Raw genomic sequence first — 15,209 nt, forward strand, 5'->3', positions numbered from 1 at the left:
AACAATACATCATGATCTAATGATTATATCGAGCCTTAATAACAGTAGAAATAGAGATCAAATAATGAAAAACTATAGTCTCACTCCTCTGAAATATAAAAAAAAAAGTTATGACAACTCACAGCTCAAGTTCAGCATCGCCATCGGAAGCTGCAGCATGGAATTCCTCCGGCAGGATGGAATTTGCTGCTCCTTCATCCTGAAATTGAGTAAAAGAAATTCTCAGAAACATTTAAAGAGGAAGAACAATCTTCTATCAAGTGTATGCTGAGTATGCAAGCCAAAAATTCACATGTCTTGCCTATCTGAATTGATAGGAAAAGCTAGGAATAGTTTTAACATTTTCTGAATGTAATAAGTTCTACAACTAGCGGGGCACTCAGTAGAGCGCAGACCTCCGCCGCGGCAGCTCATTTCTCGACCATGTCTTGACCTTTGACCTTAACATGTATCAATTGGAGTGGATTTTCATACACAAATAGGAACCAAGTTTGGAGTCAGTGACAACAATGTCCAAACTCATGGCTGATTATGTGAATTGGATATTTTGCTTGACCGTGCCCTTGACCTTCGAAAAATTAACTATTTCCAGCTTTTTACAAAACAGTTAGTTCCTGCAAGTTTCGTTAATCTACGATTAAAATTGTGGCCAGGAAGCTGTTCATAAACAAACAAACACAAACATGGGGTAAAACATAACCTCCTTCCAATTTTGTTGGCGGAAGTAGTTACATTGCTTACATTTATAACATGCTTACTTTGATTTTGGTTTGGTAATCCACAGTAACTAATAAATCCTTGGTTTGGTTTAGTCTAAATAGAATGAATGAGAAAAACATAACTGATTAATTCACATCTGAAATTTGTAGTCCTTAGAGTCTTTGAAACGAGACCTTCTCAGCACTAAAACTAAACTATAACATTAATGACCTCCCAGTGATGCTAAATCCTACCTCCTATTCAAGTCACTGCTACAGAAGGATGCCATCTCTAATCAATAAGGATGCAAATCATTTGTAGGAGCTATCATGCTGGTGACTAAATACGACTGTAATGGGTAGTTCTTTAGATACTCCAGCAATCCGAGGTTGCATCACGAGAGAGAGAGAGAGAGAGAGAGAGAGAGAGAAATATACTTACATCCTTCTGACTGTAATGGGTAGTTCTTTAGATACTCCAGCAATCCGAGGTTACATCACGAGAGAGAGAGAGAGAGAGAGAGAGAGAGAGAGAGAGATACTTACATCCTTCTGACTGTAATGGGTAGTTCTTTACATACTCCAGCAATCTGAGGTCACAATACGAGAGAGAGAGAGAGAGAGAGAGAGAGAGAGAAGAGAGAGAGAGAGAGAGAGAGAGAGAGAGAAATATACTTGCATCCTTCTGACTGTAATGGGTAGTTCTTTAGATACTCCAGCAATCCGAGGTCACAATACGAGAGAGAGAGAGAGAGAGAGAGAGAGAGAGAGAGAAATATACTTACATCCTTCTGACTGTAATGGGTAGTTCTTTAGATACTCCAGCAATCTGAGGTCACAATACGAGAGAGAGAGAGAGAGAGAGAGAGAAATATACTTACATCCTTCTGACTGTAATGGGTAGTTCTTTAGATACTCCAGCAATCTGAGGTCACAATACGAGAGAGAGAGAGAGAGAGAGAGAGAGAGAGAGAAATATACTTACATCCTTCTGACTGTAATGGGTAGTTCTTTACATACTCCAGCAATCTGAGGTCACAATACGAGAGAGAGAGAGAGAGAGAGAGAGAGAGAGAGAGAATATACTTACATCCTTCTGACTGTAATGGGTAGTTCTTTAGATACTCCAGCAATCTGAGGTCACAATAAGAGAGAGAGAGAGAGAGAGAGAGAGAGAGAGAGAGAAATATACTTACATCCTTCTGACTGTAATGGGTAGTTCTTTAGATACTCCAGCAATCTGAGGTCACAATACGAGAGAGAGAGAGAGAGAGAGAGAGAGAGAGAGAGAAATATACTTACATCCTTCTGACTGTAATGGGTAGTTCTTTACATACTCCAGCAATCCGAGGTCACATCACGAGAGAGAGAGAGAGAGAGAGAGAGAGAGAGAAATATACTTACATCCTTTTGAGTGCTTGTACGTTCAGGCAATACAATTTCCTCGTCGCTATCATCCCCATGCTGCTCTGCCCTCGTAACTTCAGTGGCTTGGCATTTTGAAGGCGAGCCTTCAGCGTCCGATTCAGCCTGGAAAGAATGAACTCATGAGGGTCTCTGAAAGATTCATTCTTCCGATCAAACTGAAACTAGAGGGGCATTAAGTAGAGTGCAGACCTCCACCGCGGCAGCATATTTCTCGAACTTTTGCTCGACCTTGACCTTAACAAATAATGATCAGCGTGGATTTTCATAAACTCAAATATGAACCAAGTTTGAAGTCTCTGTGACAATGATGTCCAAACTTATGGCTTATTACGTGAATTGGACATGTGGCTTAACCGTGACCTTGACCTTCCAAAAATGTTATTTTCATTAGTAAAATAAATTTTTGAATATACTTACCCGATAATCATGTAGCTGTCAACTCCGTTGCCCGACAGAAATCTACGGACGGGATACGCCAGCGATCGCTATACAAGAGGGGGGTGTACTCACCAGCGCCATCTGTGGTCAGGTACTCCAGTACTTCTTGTCAACACCACCTCAATTTTTCCCTCGGTCCACTGGTTCTCTATGGGGAGGAAGGGTGGGTCAATTAAATCATGATTATCGGGTAAGTATATTCAAAAATTTATTTTACTAATGAAAATAACATTTTTCAATATTAATCTTACCCGATAATCATGTAGCTGATTCACACCCAGGGGGGTGGGTGAAAACCAGTGTACATGTTAATCAAGAAGCTAAGTATCCCGTATTTCATTTTTATCAGTTATTCAACATAACAAATGAAATTATAAGTACCTGGTAAGGAAGTCGACTTGAACCATTACTCTGCCTTTAATAAGTACGTCTTCCTTACTGAGCGCAGCGGTCCTCTTAGGAGGCTGAACAACTCTTAGGTGCTGAAGTATAAAGGGCTGCAACCCATACTAAAGGACCTCAACACAACCTCTAACCTAGGCGCTTCTCAAGAAAGAATTGACCACCCGCCAAATCAACTAGGATGAGGAAGGCTTCTTAGCCCACCGTAACAACCCAAAACAACAATAAAAGCATTCAAGAGAAAGGTTAAAAAGGTTATGGGTTTATGGGAATGTAGTGGTTGAGCCCTCACCTACTACTGCACTCGCTGCTACGAATGGTCCCAGGGTGTAGCAGTTCTCGTAAAGAGACTGGACATCTTTGAGATAGAATGATGCAAACACTGACTTGCTCCTCCAATAGGTTGCATCCATAATACTCTGCAGAGAACGGTTCTGTTTGAAGGCCACTGAAGTAGCCACAGCTCTCACTTCATGTGTCCTTACCTTCAGCAAAGCAAGGTCTTCATCCTTCATATGAGAATGAGCTTCTCTAATCAGAAGCCTTATGTAATAAGAAACTGCGTTCTTAGACATAGGCATCGAAGGTTTCTTAATAGCACACCATAAGGCCTCTGATTGTCCTCGTAAGGGTTTTGACCTTTTAAGATAGTACTTAAGAGCTCTGACAGGGCAAAGAACTCTCTCCCGTTCGTTACCCACCATGCTGGAAAGGCTAGGAATTTCGAACGATTTAGGCCAAGGACGTGAAGGAAGCTCATTTTTTGCCAAAAAAACCGAGCTGTAAGGAACATGTAGCCGTTTCAGATGTGAATCCTATGTTCCTGCTGAAGGCGTGAACCTCACTTACTCTTTTGGCTGTTGCAAGGCAGACGAGGAAAAGAGTTTTGAGAGTAAGGTCCTTGAAAGAGGCTGACTGGAGAGGTTCAAATCTAGATGACATAAGGAACCTTAGGACTACGTCTAGATTCCAGCCTGGAGTGGACAGGCGACGTTCTTTAGAGGTCTCGAAAGACCTAAGGATGTCCTGCAGATCTTTGTTGGAGGAAAGATCCAAGCCTCTGTGGCGGAAAACTGCTGCCAACATACTTCTGTACCCCTTGATCGTAGGAGCTGAAAGAGATCTAACATTCCTAAGATGTAACAGGAAGTCAGCAACTTGGGTTACAGTGGTACTGGTAGAGGAAACTGCATTGGCTCTGCACCAGCTTCGGAAGACTTCCCACTTAGATTGATAGACTCTGCGAGTGGATATCCTCCTTGCTCTGGCAATCGCTCTGGCTGCCTCCTTCGAAAAGCCTCTAGCTCTAGAGAGTCTTTCGATAGTCTGAAGGCAGTCAGACGAAGAGCGTGGAGGCTTGGGTGTACCTTCTTTACGTGAGGTTGACGTAGAAGGTCCACTCTTAGAGGGAGAGTCCTGGGAACGTCGACCAGCCATTGCAGTACCTCTGTGAACCATTCTCTTGCAGGCCAAAGGGGAGCAACCAACGTCAGCCGTGTCCCTTCGTGAGAGACGAACTTCTGAAGAACCCTGTTGATGATCTTGAACGGCGGGAATGCATACAGATCGAGGTGGGACCAATCCAGCAGAAAAGCATCCACGTGAACTGCTGCCGGGTCTGGAATCGGGGAACAGTACAATGGGAGCCTCTTGGTCATCGAGGTAGCGAACAGATCTATAGTTGGCTGACCCCACAGGGCCCAAAGTCTGCTGCACACGTTCTTGTGAAGGGTCCATTCTGTGGGGATGACTTGACCCTTCCTGCTGAGGCGATCTGCCGAGACATTCATATTGCCCTGAATGAACCTCGTTACCAGCGTGAGCTTTCGACTTTTTGACCAAATGAGGAGGTCCCTTGCTATCTCGAACAGCTTCCTCGAATGAGTCCCTCCCTGCTTGGAGATGTACGCCAAGGCTGTGGTGTTGTCGGAGTTCACCTCCACCACCTTGTTTAGCAGGAGGGACTTGAAGTTCATTAAGGCCAGATGAACTGCCAACAACTCCTTGCAATTGATGTGAAGCGTTTCCTGTTCCTGGTTCCATGTCCCCGAGCATTCCTGTCCGTCCAATGTCGCGCCCCAGCCCGAGTCTGATGCGTCCGAGTAGAGATGAAGGTCGGGGGTCTGAACAGCTAATGAGAGACCCTCCTTGAGAAGAATGTTGCTCTTCCACCACGTTAGAGTAGCCCTCATCTCTTTGGAAACAGGAATAGAGACCGCCTCGAGCGTCATATCCTTGTTCCAGTGAGCTGCTAGATGGTACTGAAGGGGGCGGAGGTGGAGTCTCCCTAACTCGATGAACAGGGCTAACGATGAAAGAGTCCCTGTTAGACTCATCCACTGTCTCACCGAGCATCTCTTCTTCTTCAGCATGCTCAGGATGCACTCTAGGGCTTGGTTGATTCTTGGGGCCGACGGAAAAGCCCGAAAAGCTCGACTATGAATCTCCATTCCCAGGTAAACGATGGTTTGGGAAGGAACGAGCTGGGACTTCTCTAAATTGACCAAGAGACCCAGTTCCTTGGTCAAATCCAAAGTCCATCTGAGACTCTCCAGACAGCGACGACTTGTGGGGGCTCTTAAAAGCCAGTCGTCTAAATAAAGGGAGGCTCTGATGTCCGCCAAGTGAAGGAATTTTGCAATATTCCTCATCAGTCGCGTAAACACAAGAGGTGCCGTGCTTAGGCCAAAACACAGGGCTTGGAATTGGTACACAACCTCTCCAAAGACGAATCTCAGAAAAGGTTGGGAGTCTGGATGGATGGGAACGTGAAAGTAGGCGTCTTTCAGATCCAACGAGACCATCCAGTCCTCCTGCCTGACCGCTGCTAGGACCGACTTCGTCGTCTCCATTGTGAACGTCTGCTTGGTGACATAAGCATTGAGCGCACTGACGTCCAGCACCGGTCTCCAACCTCCTGTCTTCTTGGCCACCAGGAAGAGACGGTTGTAAAAGCCCGGGGATTGATGGTCCCGGACTATCACCACTGCCTCCTTCTGTAACAGGAGCGACACCTCTTGATGTAACGCTAGCCTCTTGTCCTTCTCCTTGTAGTTGGGAGAGAGGTTGATGGGAGATGTGGTCAGAGGGGGATTGCGGCAGAACGGAATTCTGTAACCCTCCCTTAGCCACTTGACAGACTGAGCGTCTGCACCTCTTCTTTCCCAGGCTTGCCAGAAGGTCTTGAGTCTGGCTCCTACAGCTGTCTGGAGAGGAGGAAAGTCAAAGCTTGCTTTTCGTGGACTTGGCACCTCTCTTGGACTTGCCCCTGTGACCGTCTGGACGGGAACTTCCTCGGCTGGGAGCTCTGCCACGAAAGGGCGGAATGAATCTGGTAGCAGGTGTATCAGCCACCGGGGTGCGATAAGTTCTCGGCACTGAAGGTACGATTTTAGCCTTACGTGCTGAAGAGGCCATGAGGTCATGTGTATCTTTCTGTATAAGAGCCGCAGCCATCTCTTTGATTAGCTCCTCCGGAAACAGGAACTTGGAGAGAGGAGCAAATAGCAACTGTGACCTCTGGCAAGAGGTGATACCAGTAGATAGGTAGGAGCATAGATGTTCCCTTTTCTTGAGGACTCCTGAGACAAAACTAGAAGCAAGTTCGCCAGAACCATCGCGAATTGCTCTGTCCATACAGGACATGATCAGCATGGCCGAGTCTTTGTCAGAAGGGGCAGTCTTCTTGCTCAAGGCCCCCAGGCACCAGTCGAGGAAATTAAAAATTTCGAAGGCGCGAAAGACTCCCTTCAACAAGTGGTCCAGATCAGAAAAGGTCCAGCAGACCTTAGAGCGTCTCATAGCCGACCTACGGGGAGAGTCAACCAAACTTGAGAAGTCGGCCTGGGCAGAGGCAGGGACCCCCAAGCCTGGTTCCTCTCCCGTGGCATACCAGACGCCCGACTTAGAAGCCAGCTTAGGAGGAGGAAACATAAAAGAAGTCCTTCCCAGTTGCTGCTTGGACTGCAACCAATCCCCTAAAACCCTCAAAGCTCTCTTTGATGATCTGGCGAGGACAAGCTTGGTGTAAGCAGACGTAATAGGCTGCATGCCTAGAGAAAACTCGGATGGAGGAGAACGAGGGGTTGCAGAAACAAAGTGTTCAGGGTATAACTCTCTGAACAGAGTCAGGACCTTACGAAAGTCTATGGAAGGTGGCGACGACTTGTGTTCCTCCACATCAGAAGAAGGATCATCCAGGTGAGCAGCTTCATCCTCAGAAACCTCATCACCTGAGGGTTGAGAAGCGAGAGGTAACGACAAAGCGGTATGCTGAATGGCTGAATCCTGAAGAACGGGTGCATGCGCACTTACGGATCCATCATCAAGTCTCTGCTGAAGAGGATGAGGGCTGGCAATGACAAAGTCATGAGGCTGGGATGAAGGAGGTTCTGCGGAGGTCTGAGGAGCAAGCGTGGTCAGAAGCGAATGCTGTAAGGCATGAGGCTCATGCTGCATGGTATGCGGTTCATGTTGAATGGGAAGAGGCTCATGCTGCGAAGAATGCGGTTGCTGCATGCGTTGAGGCGTCTGCCTCATAGCATGAGGTTCCTGCCTCAAGAGTTGCGACTGCCTCAAGGGTTGAGGAGGTAGCTGCGCAGAGAGAGGCTCTTGCCTCAAGAGTTGAGGCGGTTGCCGCATAGCATGAGGCTGCTGCCTCAAGGATGGTGGAGGTTGCCGCAACGCATGAGGCTGCTGCCTCAAGGATGGAGGAGGTTGCCGCAACGCATGAGGCTCCTGCCTCATGGGTAGAGGAGGTTGCTGCAAAGCATGAGGCTCCTGCCTCAAGGGTTGAGGAGGTTGCCGCATAGCAAGAGGCTCCTGCCTCAAGGAAAGTGGAGGTTGCTGCATAGCGCTGGTACCTGGCAACTCCCAATGCGGCAGCTCACGCATGGAGGCAGGAGGAGCCTCAACATCATACGTCTGGCAGGGTGGACTGCGCAGAGGTGGAGGAGCGCTCGCAGGAGGAGGTGTGCTAACCTTCTCTGCCTGAAACTCCTGCATCAACACCGCAAGCTGAGACTGCATTGTCTGCAGCATAGACAACTTGGGATCAACAGAAGTTGAGGTTGAGGCCTGTTGAGGCATAGCCTTACCTCTCTTAGGAGGTGTGCAGTCAATAGATGACTGCGGCGAGTCCGAACTGGCCCAGTGGCTACACCTGGGCTGTTGGACTCGCTCGGCCGGGACCTTACGCTTAAGAGGTCGTGAGACCTGGGTCCAGCGTTTCCTCCTGGAAACTTCTTCCGCAGACGAGGAATTTAAGGGCTCAATCGTCTGGGAGTGGAAGTGACGATCTCTATCAGATACGCCCGCAACCACTGAGGATACAACTGTGCGCCGATCAAGGCCTGCCGAACCCTTTTGCCCTTCGACATTGCTTCTCCCCTGGGCTTGGGAGCTTGCAAGAGGTCCCGGACTGGGAGGACGACTGGCACGCACAGAAGTATCCTCATGCGCAACACTGACACTGACACTAGGCACAGCACTGGCACTAACACTTCCCACTGCACTTTTCACTTTAAGCTCCTTGACATCAGCCAAGAGAAGATTGTGGTCACTCACTAAAGACTCCACTTTATCACCTAGAGCCTGAATAGCACGTAACATATCCGACATATCAGGCTGAGCACTCGTAATAGGTTCGGGGGTCACCACTACTGGGGAAGGAAAAGGTTGAGGATCATGGGGGGAGGAATAAACCAAAGAGCGAGAAGAACTCCTCCTAACTCTCTCCCTCTCTAACCTAGCCGTATACTTGAGGAATTCATTAAAATCGAATTCCGAAAGCCCGGCACATTCCTCACATCGATCTTCCAACTGACAGGATTTTCCCCTACAGTCGGAACAAACGGTGTGAGGATCAACCGAGGCCTTCGGAAGACGCCTACTACAAGTCCTAACACTACATCGCCTTTGTCTAGGAGCTTGAGAGTGGTCGGACATCTTGAATTAGAGAACAGTCAAGGGGGGATTCCAAATTAAAGCAAAGATCGTTTACCATTAAATCAATTTAATTCCAAAAGCTATCTAAGCTAAGGGAAAAGCTTCCTGTATAGCGAAGGCTAAAATTTCAGAGCAATACTTCACCAAAACCGTGAACAAAGACTCCAAAATCAACAGCGTATCCATGTAGGTCTTGCCGGCGGCACGACAGAGGAAAAATTGAGGTGGTGTTGACAAGAAGTACTGGAGTACCTGACCACAGATGGCGCTGGTGAGTACACCCCCCTCTTGTATAGCGATCGCTGGCGTATCCCGTCCGTAGATTTCTGTCGGGCAACGGAGTTGACAGCTACATGATTATCGGGTAAGATTAATATTGAAAAATAATATTTCCTATAAAAACTATAAAAACTTTAACAAAACAAGAGGAAGAAAAACTAGATAGAAGTGTACCCGAGTGTACCCTCAAGCAAGAGAACTCTAACTTGTCTAGAAAAATAAAAACCAAAGCAAATATTCTATCTTATATCAAAGTGAATATTTGATGAGCCGGCACTATATGTCTACTGTAGGTAATAAAGAAAACTTGGAAGTATTAAGCAGTGGTTCCCCGTGTCATTCAACTCAATCTCTACACCTCTAAAATCCTTACTTGGTTTTGTTCTTAATAATCAACAGAAAACTGTAACGAACATATTTTATAATCGACATAAAACTAAATACAGTACAGTGATCACTCGGCTATCATAGGTATTACATTCCAAGCCAATGCCACTCCACAATAACTGAAAAACAGATTAGTAGATAAGGAACTCTACGGTATAAATATATTTTTTTTACGTTATTTTTATAATTTTCCACTTTTTATAATCATAAATTCACGCTTTTATGACGCCAACAACGACAAGTTTAACAAAATAAAAGTAAAATATAAGATATCTGCATTAAAATGAAACCAGGGATATAAAAAGGAGTACGCGATATAGGTTTATATTCAATATATTTATAAACTGTATAGATATCTGCATTAAAATGAAACCAGGGATATAAAAAGGAGTACGCGATATAGGTTTATATTCAATATATTTATAAACTGTATAGATATCTGCATTAAAATGAAACCAGCGATATAAAAAGGAGTACGCGATATAGGTTTATATTCAATATATTTATAAACTGTATAGATATCTGCATTAAAATGAAACCAGCGATATAAAAAGGAGTACGCGATATAGGTTTATATTCAATATATTTATAAACTGTATTGATATCTGCATTAAAATGAAACCAGCGATATAATAAGGAGTACGCGATATAGGTTTATATTCAATATATTTATAAACTGTATAGATATCTGCATTAAAATGAAACCAGCGATATAAAAAGGAGTACGCGATATAGGTTTATATTCAATATATTTATAAACTGTATTGATATCTGCATTAAAATAAAACCAGCGATATAAAAAGGAGTACGCGATATAGGTTTATATTCAATATATTTATAAACTGTATAGATATCTGCATTAAAATAAAACCAGTGATATAAAATGGAGTACGCGATACAAGTTTATATTCTATATATTTATAAACTGTATAGATATCTGCATTAAAATAAAACCAGCGATATAAAATGGAGTACGCGATATAGGTTAATATTCAATATACTTATAAACTGTATAGATATCTGCATTAAAATAAAACCAGCGATATAAAACGGAGTACGCGATATAGGTTTATATTCAATATACAGTGAACCCTCGCTACTTCGCGGTTCGACCATCGCGGATTCACCACTTCGCGGATTTTTTTCATAACCCATGTATATACATACAGTGGTCCCTCGCTAGTTCGCGGTTCAACTTTTGCGGGTTCAGAGCTTCGCGGGGCTAAAAAATATTAAAAAATTAAAAATATCAAAAAATATTAAAAAATTAATAATAATGAAAAATATTAAATTAAAATTAGAAATTACATTATTTTACAAATTTTGAAAACAAAATATTCAATTAGAATTAGTAATTGCATCATTTTACAAAATTTTAAAACTAAAAGAAATGCACGTCTGTATACGCTAAGCATCACGGGCATAAACGCAAGCCGATTGGCCAGCACTCGCTGAGAACTCGACTCCCCATTGGCCCATTCACTAGCCCAAGCTTCTCCCGATGCCCATCTCTCCACGCTTTTCTCGTATACGCTTCTCGCCATAGATCGCGGTTAGTTAGTCTTTGTCTCGCGGTGATTTTTTAAGTGTAAAAGTTTTGTGAAGCCCTTCGTGATGCCTCCCAAACGCTCTTTATCCCTTGGTGCATCTAGTGAACCGAAGAAAAAGCGAAAGATGTTAACAATTAATGAAAAAGTGAGTTTATTGGACAAGTTGAAAGCGGGAAATAGCTACGCAAGCGTAGCCCGACAATATGGCCTTAATGAATCCACGGTACGGTACATAAAGAAGGAAGAGAAGAACATCCGCAAAACTGCTGCAATATCTTTCACGAAAGATGCCAAAAGGGTTGTAAACACCCAGAATAAGACCATGGTGCGAATGGAAAATGCACTGGCTATTTGGATCCATGATTGTAGGGAGAAGAAAATCACCCTGGATACAAACATGATCCGAAGTAAGGCTAAAACTTTGTTTGATGCTATGGTGCCTGAGGGTGGTGACGACGACAACGTTCAAGATGAGGAAGAAAACGACGGCGACGAAGATGATCCTCTGCCTGGTACCTCAAGCCAGACTATCCCACGACGACCACGTACGACTTTCGTTGCCAGCAAGGGCTGGTTTGATAAGTTTAAGAGGCGATTCGGACTTCAGAGTGTGTCGTTGTATGGAGAGGCAGCCTCTGCAGACGAAGCAGCAGCGAAGCATTATGTTGAGGATGTGTTTCCGGAAATAATAGAAGAAAATGGCTATGTCCCGGAGCAAGTCTTTAATATGGATGAAACAGGCCTCTTCTGGAAGAGGATGCCGTCCCGAACATTTCTTTTCAAGGACGAACTTAAAAAGACAGGTTTCAAAGCTCACAAGGATCGAGTGACTCTGCTCATGTGTGGCAATGCTGCAGGATTCATGCTGAAGCCCGGCCTTATCTACAAGTCACAGAATCCTCGAGCATTGAAAAACAAGAACAAAGCCTTACTGCCTGTGTACTGGATGGCCAATAAAAAGGCATGGATCACCAAGGCCCTCACACTTGATTGGTTCCTTAACTCTTTCATACCACAGGTAAAGCTTTACCTGGCTGAAAAGGGCCTGCCCTTTAAAGTGGTTCTCTTCATGGACTGTGCAGGAGGTCATGCAACTAATTTGCATTATGAAGGGGTACAGGTGGAGTTCCTTCCCCCCAACACCACTTCCCTTATACAGCCCATGGATCAGGGGGTTATTAGGGCCTTCAAAGCCCTCTACACTAAGTCAACAATGGAGGGTCTCATCTCCTCCATTGAAGAGACCGACGAGACCTTCAGCATCAAAGCTTATTGGAAGGACTACAACATAGCTACGTGTCTGGCTAATATTCAGAATGCCCTAAAGGACATGAAAGAACAGACACTCATCTCCAGCTGGAAGAAATTGTGGCCAAACAAAATCACTCATGACTATGAGGGTTTCACGCCTAACGAAATCCATCACTCTGCCGTTGATAAGGCTGTCAGGCTGGCTCGGTTGGTGCAGACTGAAGGCTTCTCGGATATGACGGCTGATGAAATTAACAATCTCATCGACTGCCACTCAAACCCACTGACAGAGGAGGACCTACAGGAAATGACCAAATCAGCGAGTGAGGAGGAAGACGAGTCTGCTAGTGACGAAGGTGACGAAGCTGAAGAAGGTGGCCTTACATTGCATAATTTACATGACCTCTTCAATGTTGCCAAAGACCTCCAAAAAAGGGCCAAAGAAATGGATGACAACATGGTAAGAGCCGTCGAATTCAGCAATCGTATTGATGACGTCATGGCTGTGTATAGGCGCATCTTCGTCGACAAAAAAAAACAACGTTCACAACTCCCAATAACGATGTTTCTTACGCGCAAAAAACCAGAAGAAGATCCTCCTGCAGCCGCTACACCGCCTCCTGCATCCCTTACACCACCTCCTATAACCACTACGCCACCTCCTATAGCCACTACGCCTCCTCCTGCATCCATTACGACACCTCCTGCAACCACTACGCCGCCTCCTGCAGCTTCTCCTGCATCGTCTGCGGCGTCATCCGAGGAGCAGTAAAGCTCTTCATGCCCCTGTGCAGTCATTCATCATTATCACCTCATCGTACTGCACAGGTCTTTTCATCAACTACGCTTAGAAGAACTTATTGTAAGAGGTAAGTTAAATGTTTTATTGTTTGATTGTTTAACATGAATCTCTCTCTCTCTCTCTCTCTCTCTCTCTCTCTCTCTCTCTCTCTCTCTCTCTCTCTCTCTCTCTCTCACCCATTTTCTATATGGTATGGTACAATTTTATTTATGTATTAACTGTAATCTTAAACCCCCAGAAATAGAAATTATAAATGTTAATTTGTTGCGCAAAACGACGGACTAATTATGTTAGCTAGTTTTTGAAAGCTGATAACGATAATTGGTTGTTCGCAAGTAAATTGTTCGGTAGAACAGTGTTCTAGACCCTCAATTGTTATTGTAAACAGACAACATATTTTACAGTTTTTTTTTTTTTTTGTTGTAACATGAATTTCACTCTCTCTCTCTCTCTCTCTCTCTCTCTCTCTACACCCATTTTCTATATGGTATGGTACAATTTTATTTATGTATTAACTGTAATCTTAAACCCCCAGAAATAGAAATTATAAATGTTAATTTGTTGCGCAAAACGACGGACTAATTATGTTAGCTAGTTTTTGAAAGCTGATAACGATAATTGGTTGTTCGCAAGTAAATTGTTCGGTAGAACAGTGTTCTAGACCCTCAATTGTTATTGTAAACAGACAACATATTTTCCAGTTTTTTTTTTTTTTTTGTTATAACATGAATTTCACTCTCTCTCTCTCTCTCTCTCTACCCGTATTCTATATGGTGTACTGTATACAGGGGGGGTATATATACGTTTTTTTAAGCATTTTTGAAGAGGCGCCGCTACTTCGCGGATTTTCAGTTTTCGCGGGTGGTCTCGGTCTCCATTAACCGCGATAACCGAGGGACCACTGTATATCGCGGATTTTCCAGAAATATAGAAAATACCGCGAAGTGACCGATGGTGCGAGATTGGAGAAAGTAAGGAAAATTTAATTGTGATTGATTTTCAATATAATTGAAACTTTGAGGAGCAACAAAGATATCATTTGTTAGAGAGATAGAGAGAGGTAAGGAATGGGAGGTAGTGAAAAGTAGCCCACAGAGAGAGAGAGAGAGAGAGAGAGAGAGAGAGAGAGAGAGAGAGAGAGAGAGAGAGAGAGAGAGAGAGAGAGAGGGGGGGGGGGTTAAATGTAATAAACAAAAAAAATTGATAGGTTATAACACATTGGTGCTTATGTAATATCAACTGTATACTGTAGACGGTTTGAATAAGTTAAGAAATGGTATAAATGATACTTTGTTAGTGTATTCGTACACACTCAAGAGCGGCAGCTAGATGACAGCTGATCTAATCACAGCCAAAAGTAAAAAAAAAAAAAGAAGTCAACAATACTCGATTTTTAAAACAAACCCGAAATTTAAAAACAAAAGTACACCCTTTCTTAATGTGCAATTAACTATTTAAAGAGTGGCAATTTTCTAGAATAAAATATTTCCCAAAAAATAGTGGTTTGCTGATGAAATTGGATGCCGTATATTTAGCTATGATTGAAATGGATGTAGACTCGGCCTAATTATTTCGTTTCGTATTTAATTGACACTAAGAAAACTAATTTTAGCTTCTTCATCTAAATGTAAGTATTGTATAACACGGAGAGAGAGAGAGAGAGAGAGAGAGAGAGAGAGAGAGAGAGAGAGAGAGAGAGAGAGAGAGAGAGAGAGAGAGAGAGAGAGATCAGCTGTTGTACTCAAATGGCGTGTTTTTGTTTCGTGAGAATTTCATCGCCACGACTTTAACAACAACATACTGTACTGAACTTTACAGTATTATACAGACTACTGTAATATGATAAAGTAAAATATTTGTAATCTATTTTATATGAAATGGGGCTATTTTTTTTTTTTGTTTAAAATTTACATTTACGTATGTAAAACAACTCTCTCTCTCTCTCTCTCTCTCTCTCTCTCTCTCTCTCTCTCTCTCTCTCGTAGATTGTTTTCCTGCTTTGCTACGTATGTATGATTTTATATAGAT

General features: G+C 43.7%; 1 protein-coding gene across 1 annotated transcript in view; it reads right to left on the reverse strand.

Moving 5' to 3' along the window:
* Positions 1-15,209, reverse strand: part of Cap-G (Chromosome associated protein G) — a 64,846-nt gene that overhangs the window by 9,496 nt on the left and 40,141 nt on the right. Inside the window, exons 17-18 of the mRNA XM_068370979.1 lie at positions 2,103-2,228; positions 123-199 (exon numbers count right to left, since the gene is read on the reverse strand). Coding sequence (XP_068227080.1) covers positions 123-199; positions 2,103-2,228 — 203 coding nt within the window. The remainder of the gene's footprint in view (positions 1-122; positions 200-2,102; positions 2,229-15,209) is intronic.

This window comes from Palaemon carinicauda, chromosome 3 (assembly GCF_036898095.1).
Source record: "Palaemon carinicauda isolate YSFRI2023 chromosome 3, ASM3689809v2, whole genome shotgun sequence".
Lineage (NCBI taxonomy): Eukaryota > Metazoa > Arthropoda > Malacostraca > Decapoda > Palaemonidae > Palaemon > Palaemon carinicauda.